This window comes from Metopolophium dirhodum, chromosome 1, assembly GCF_019925205.1.
Source record: "Metopolophium dirhodum isolate CAU chromosome 1, ASM1992520v1, whole genome shotgun sequence".
In the NCBI taxonomy this organism is placed as follows: Eukaryota; Metazoa; Arthropoda; class Insecta; order Hemiptera; family Aphididae; genus Metopolophium; species Metopolophium dirhodum.
The window spans coordinates 139,470,407-139,476,691 of record NC_083560.1 but is presented as its reverse complement, the minus strand read 5'-3'; the positions used below and the strand labels follow the sequence as shown (position 1 = coordinate 139,476,691).

At 32.2% G+C, this 6,285-nt stretch overlaps 2 protein-coding genes across 2 annotated transcripts; one reads left to right on the top strand and one right to left on the bottom strand.

Annotated features, from left to right (window-relative positions):
- The first annotated feature begins 279 nt into the window (after window positions 1-279).
- Window positions 280-2,476, top strand: LOC132932776 (uncharacterized). The gene is made up of 3 exons (XM_060999140.1): window positions 280-575; window positions 1,594-1,736; window positions 1,797-2,476. The coding sequence occupies exons 1-3, from the start codon at window positions 280-282 to the stop codon at window positions 2,474-2,476; spliced, it is 1,119 nt and encodes a 372-aa protein (XP_060855123.1).
- Window positions 2,477-4,866: 2,390 nt separating this feature from the next.
- On the bottom strand, window positions 4,867-5,457 carry LOC132932774 (uncharacterized). The gene is made up of 2 exons (XM_060999139.1): window positions 5,243-5,457; window positions 4,867-5,131 (listed from the first exon to the last, which is right to left on the bottom strand). Exons 1-2 carry the CDS (start codon window positions 5,455-5,457, stop codon window positions 4,867-4,869), a joined length of 480 nt encoding a protein of 159 aa, XP_060855122.1.
- Between the last annotated feature and the right edge of the window lie 828 nt (window positions 5,458-6,285).

Sequence of the window (6,285 nt, the reverse complement as noted above, 5' to 3'; positions counted from 1 at the left end):
TTGCCATGGTTTGAAAAAATCTAATTATTTTAATTAGTATAAAAACTTATCATATTAATTAAATATTAGTAAATAAAATCTTACACAACGGACGCACTAAGTACGCGCGTTGCGACGGACGTACTATTTAACGCGCGCACTAGAGCGGGCACACGAGCGTCAATATGACGTCCGTTAAAAATGTGTTATCATTGATTTTGTATCTAGTATCTACTATCTACTTGGTTGTAAAGTTGTAAAGACGTTTTGCGTACTATTTTCACAAAGTTTTTTTTAAATATGGACCCAGATGAAGTTTTTTCCTTCAGTTCTTTAACCTATTTATACCTAAAACAAAAACGGACTAAAAGGGAACATTGGGTTCATCCAATAAATTGTGAACGATATACAAATGGTCATTACGTGAAGTTGTACAATAAACTTCGAGAAGATTCGTCAAAATTTTTTAACTACTTCCGCATGTCTGTAAGATCATTTGATGAACTTTTACTGTGCATCAAAAATGATATTCAGTTACAAAATACCAATATGCGATTAGCCATACAGCCCGAAGAAATGTTGGTGATAACTTTGAGGTATGTAGGTATTTTTGTAGTAAAATTTACTCTTATAAAAATAAGTTATTATTCCGGTATTTTATTTTTTATTAAGTTACTTTATTAGTCAATGTATATTGATATATATATATATTTATAATTAATAGGTATACATATTATAATATTTTACTTTTTTAAATAATATTGCGTAAAAAAATATAATTATGAACTGGGATTTAAATAACTAACATTTTCCATAGTTGTATATTCGTTTGACAACTCATCACTGGAGAATTGAGAGTAATAAGACAAAGCAGACGAAGATGATGTTGGACGGAAATTTGCGGGTGTTTTATTGAAAGTTGTAGATGAAGTATTATAAAATTGACTATGTTCTGGCGTTTTTAAATTTTGTAGGAGCTGCATTGTTTGCATTCTAAATTCAAATTTCTGATCCATAGTTAAAGATTTAACCGATGGTAGTAATGAATAAAAAAAAGCTAAATCCTCATCGTTGTCAGAGGTTTTCTTTGATGCTTTGTGGCTTTCCATAAAGTCGATTAATGCATGTTCCACATTGGGTTTTTTTCTTTTACTTGTGGATTTTTCGTTTGAAGATGTTGCTGTGATTTCCATATCTATGTTGCTGTTATTTATACCATCGTCAACACAAGTCACTGAATCATGCTCAATTTCATCAAAATTGTCTACTCCATCGTCTTCAGTTGTTGCATAACTAGAATCAGTATTACGTAACTCCTTAGTTTTTCTCAGGAATGATAACTGTTCACCATAGACGTACTGTCTAATTTTTTTAGCCGCCGAACCAGATCTATTACATTCATCTTGTTTTTTCAAGTTTCGCGTATAATTATCTCGAATTGTACGCCATTTCGAAGTTATATCTTGCACTAAAATAAAAAATAAAAATAAGTTTACTTTTTTCACATAATGGTTATTAAGTGGATATTTTTGTTTATTTGGTTTTAAATTATTATTAAATTGTTTTAATTAGTTTTTAAATTATTTGATTTTTTTATGTTATTTTATCCACCAGATACCTCGCTTCAGGGTGCAGTTTTAAAGAACTGCATTATAACTATCGGATTGGGAGAAGTACTGCAAGTGAAGTCGTCAGAAAAGTATGCAAAAGTATTTGGAACAGATTAAAAGAAATATGCATTCCCATCCCTGATCAGGGTATGTGGCTTAAAATTGCCAAAGAATTCAATGAAAGAGCAAATTTTCCAAACTGCTTAGGTGCTGTTGATGGAAAACATATCCGAATCATAAAACCGGAAAGAAGTGGTTCATTATATATGAATTATAAGCATTACTTTTCCATTGGACTGCTAGCTATTGCCGACGAAAACTACAAGTTCATTTATGTAGATGTTGGATCTTATGGAAAATATTCAGATTCAACTATCTTTAAAAACTCGGCACTTTGGGAAAATTTGAAAAAAAATAATTTGAATATACCTGCATCAACAACAGTACCAGGAGTTGATATTTCATTACCATACGCGTTTGTTGGAGACGAAGCATTTGGTCTGGACAAGCACTTACTTCGACCCTACTCTGGTACTCATTTCCCAGTTCGAAAAAAAATATTTAACTATCGTCTATCACGCGCAAGACGATACGTAGAGTGTACATTTTGCATTCTTTCTAATAAGTGGCGTATATTTCACAGACCGATCGATGTACACGTAGATTTCGCAGTCGATATTGTTAAATGTTGTTGCGTTTTACATAATTTTGTTCGTGACCGGGATGGGTTCAAGTTTGACGATACACTAGCAATCAGTGGCTTTGAAGAACTTAGCATTGTTGAAAACTATTTGGTACCTCGAAGTCTTAACCGTTATCGTGATGCGTTATCTAATTATTTTGTAAGTGAAGAAGGACAATTGGAATGGCAGATGGGTAAAATATAATCAAAAACTTAATTTATAAAAGAATTAACGTATTTTCGAATTGTGTACCGATGTATTATATTGTATTATATAAATAATAAAATAAAATAAAATACTTACAAATTACTTTTTGTTCAGAGTTATTTTTTTCTTGAAACTTGCTAATGATACTTAAGGCAATCTCCCTCCATGCCGTATTTTTTTTCGTTTTGTCTTTGTAGTTTTCGTCTGCAGTGTTCCACAACAATGGCCTTTTTTGCACCTCATTTATTAAAATCTCGCAGTCAACATTTGCTGCCATAATAATTATTTTAGTGCTTATAATAATAATACTAATTATAATTATTTTTGTATATTATAATATTACACGTGGACGAGTGGGTCAAAAACGTCTGGATAGGATATAACGTGCGTACTGCGTATACAAAAGTGCGCCGGTGTGACCACGCAGTTGACGTTCATATTTAAAAACAATACAAATTTAATTTTGGCGTTGATATGTTCGACGTCCGTTGGACGTGCGTCGAAGAGATAATACGTCGATAAAATTTGACGTCCGTATTAACGTGCGTTATTTTTAACGCGCGTTACTCGTGTGTCTGCTCCCATAACCGATAATGTAGTCCTACAACGCGCGTCAAAAAGTACGTGCGTATCAACGCATTTTGTACGCTCGTGTGGCCCCAGCCTAAAAGTGAAGAATGCTCACCCATGTTTGCGTGAGACCCATCGTGCGAGCGTGTAGACGTGTGCGTGAGCATTCGGATTTATTCGTTAACGTTCGCCGAATAGGTCGAATGTCGAGCCGATTACTGTCGGTATTTTGGTCTTGCTCAAAGAAACACCACGTGGACCGTTATTTTGGTTTTATGTTGTGCGTCGTATGCCAGTGAGAATAATTATTTAAAATTGACTGGCCCAGTGAATTAAGTTTCGAATTAATCGAAGAATTTCGACTAAATGAAGTACTATGGGATCCACAAAATCCATCGTATTTTTCAATAAATGCGAAACACGATGCGTGGTGTTTAATTTTGAGAAAATTGAATAAAGATGTGGAAGAGATAAAAAATAAAATGCATAGTTTACAAAGTTCATTTCGCCGAGAAAAGGCCAAAATAAAAAATAGCAACTTGGGACTGGGAAAAGGTAAGAATTTAAATTTGTATACTTATTTATTTCAATTCTTATTAATATATAATTTTGTGTTGTAAAAGATACTTTTTAAAAGTATTCAAGACTCAAGTACAAACTACAAATACAGATACTAGAAAAGTAGAAATTATTTAAAATACGTGTTTGAGTTGGAACTTAAAAAGAATCTGATTACTTTTACTCATGTACTTTCCAACACTGATAAGTAATAATATTATATTATATCAACACATTGACGGACAGCCACACAAAAGTACTGCTACAGCAATATTTTTATTTGGTAATGCCAGTTTTTGAATAATACTGCTATAGCAGTACTGTAAAAACCTAGCAGTGGTGTTTTCAATGGTACCATGTGAAAGAGCAAGTTGTACTGGGGCCCATACAGCATAAGGGACATTGGGCACTGACTAAATAATAATATTATTTTTCTATAATTATGATGTTATATATGACAACATTATTTCTATTGATTATTATATTTAGACCGTATCCGTGGCATCGTATCGTTAATAATAATTAATAATATACGTTGTATGGATATTATAGATACTTTGGAGATTTTATTTTTATTGACGATTGGAAATATCTCATGTGTCATGACTCTCGTAGTCTCGTGTCACCACTTTTGTGCTATTTGCATAATATGTTAGGTGGCTCTCACACCGGAGCAATAAGCACTAACAATCGGCAATAAGCAATAATATTGGCATTTGATAAATCACGTAGAAATTAATGAATATTCTCACACCGAAGCAACACAAAGTTTCTTGTTGCGAACTTGTAGCAACACGCATTGACAGCGACACGACCGTCGTGTTGCCGGTCGATATTTATTGACAGTGTTGGGCAAACGAGCTATTCGTAATATGTTTTTTTATTATTCATTTTATTTATTTTAATTATTCATTTATTATTATACAGTTTTTTCAATATTAATAAATAAAATTAAATAAATTCAATACACATTATTACATTTGTGTTACCTCATTTTCAATTTTTCTCTTATTAAATTAAATGAGTGATGAAGCCGCGTTGAACATAAAATTTGTAAAATACGTTAAACAATATCCATGTATTTATGATTCCACTCGGGATGATTACAGTAAAAGAAACGTGACTGAAAATGCGTGGAATTCAATTGGAAAAGAATTTAAATTATCAGGTATATTTTATATTAAAGAAATAATCAATTTGCACATCTATAGAAAAAATTATTAAAATACTCGGGAGTGCTTTTTATCATGTTAATACATTTATAAAGTGTAATTTTCATGCCAAGGCAATGCATTTTCTGGTTTCAAAAAATATATTTTCAAATAATCTCTTACTTCTTCTGCAGATTTATTACTACAATGGTTATTGTTTGATTGTGACGCCTTTCGATTTGTACATTGATTTTCCTGATTTTTACTGATTTGGGGAACTGAAAAATAACCCTCGATCAATTTAATGAAATTGTGTAGAATACATGCTGCTTTTATAACTTTGATTGCAGTGTCTTCATGACACATTATTGGTCTATGAAATATTTCAAATTTTGACGCTAACATTCCAAATGCGCATTTGACGCTTTTTCGTCCACGTGACATTCTATAGTTGAATATTCATTTTTCACTGTCGAGAACTCACTTAGGATACGGCCGCATGAGATTTACTTTGAGTGGAAATGCTTCATCTCCTACCATGTACAAAGGAAAATCAAAAGCATCATTAGGCATTAGTGTTGGTTTTGGGATATGAAGTTTATCAAGTATAGAAGCTTTAAAAACGGCACCATCACTAAACCTGCCTGCTTCTCCTACATCAACGGTCGTAAAAATTCCATCGGCGTCCGCGCATGCCATGAGCACCACGGAAAAAAAACTTTTATAATTATAATGAAGTGAACTTGTGTTGTCAAATTTTTTAATAACACAATGCTTGCCATTTACGGAACTAATACAATTGGACAGGTCTCATAATTAGTAGTATCGTTTTGCTATCGATTTCCATGTTTCTTCATTTGGAACAGGCATATATGTAGGTTGAAGAATTTTCCAGATAGATTCACTGCACTCTTTCACTATTATTCCAATTGTATTGTTTCCTCTCATGAATATATGTGACAAAGCAAAAAAACTACATCCTGCAACCAAATATCTGAAACAAGTAAATCAATATTTTTTTTTATATAAAACCGTTTATTTAAATAAACACATTTCAATAGCAACGCAAATAATTAAATCATTACCTATTCAAATTAATAATGTAAATAATATAGAATAATATTCAAGATCATTGTTTAGAAACTTCTTTTATTTTAATAATAAGTACATAACATTAAGAGGACGCTACAAAGATATTTGTTGTCTCCGTCTTACAAGTGCGTAACAATTTTATGTTCAGCAGATCACGTTTAACTACGTTAGTTTAAAAATTAGAGTAAATTGACCTATTATGATACTTGATGGTAAGAATATTATCTGTGTTTGTATGTGGGATTAAAAATAATTTGCATATTCTTCTCTTATTTCCTGAGCGTTGATTGGGGGTCTCCAAGGAATGATTCTAATATTATGGAGTGACGATAAAGGCGTATCTTCCTGTCTCCAACTTCCTTGTATAATTTCGCCTTCTAATTCGCTATCTAATGATCCTGGTGGAGTGTATATTAGGGGGTAGTGATATTCTGT

Coding starts and splice junctions, on each gene's coding strand:
- LOC132932776 (XM_060999140.1), top strand. CDS start 280: ATGGACCCAGATGAAGTTTTTTCCTTCAGTTCTTTAACCTATTTATAC. Junction 576..1,593: donor ATGTTGGTGATAACTTTGAG/GTATGTAGGTAT, acceptor TTTATCCACCAG/ATACCTCGCTTCAGGGTGCA. Junction 1,737..1,796: donor CATTCCCATCCCTGATCAGG/GTATGTGGCTTA, acceptor CAAACTGCTTAG/GTGCTGTTGATGGAAAACAT.
- LOC132932774 (XM_060999139.1), bottom strand. CDS start 5,457: ATGGCATGCGCGGACGCCGATGGAATTTTTACGACCGTTGATGTAGGA. Junction 5,132..5,242: donor CTCATGCGGCCGTATCCTAA/GTGAGTTCTCGA, acceptor AATATTTCATAG/ACCAATAATGTGTCATGAAG.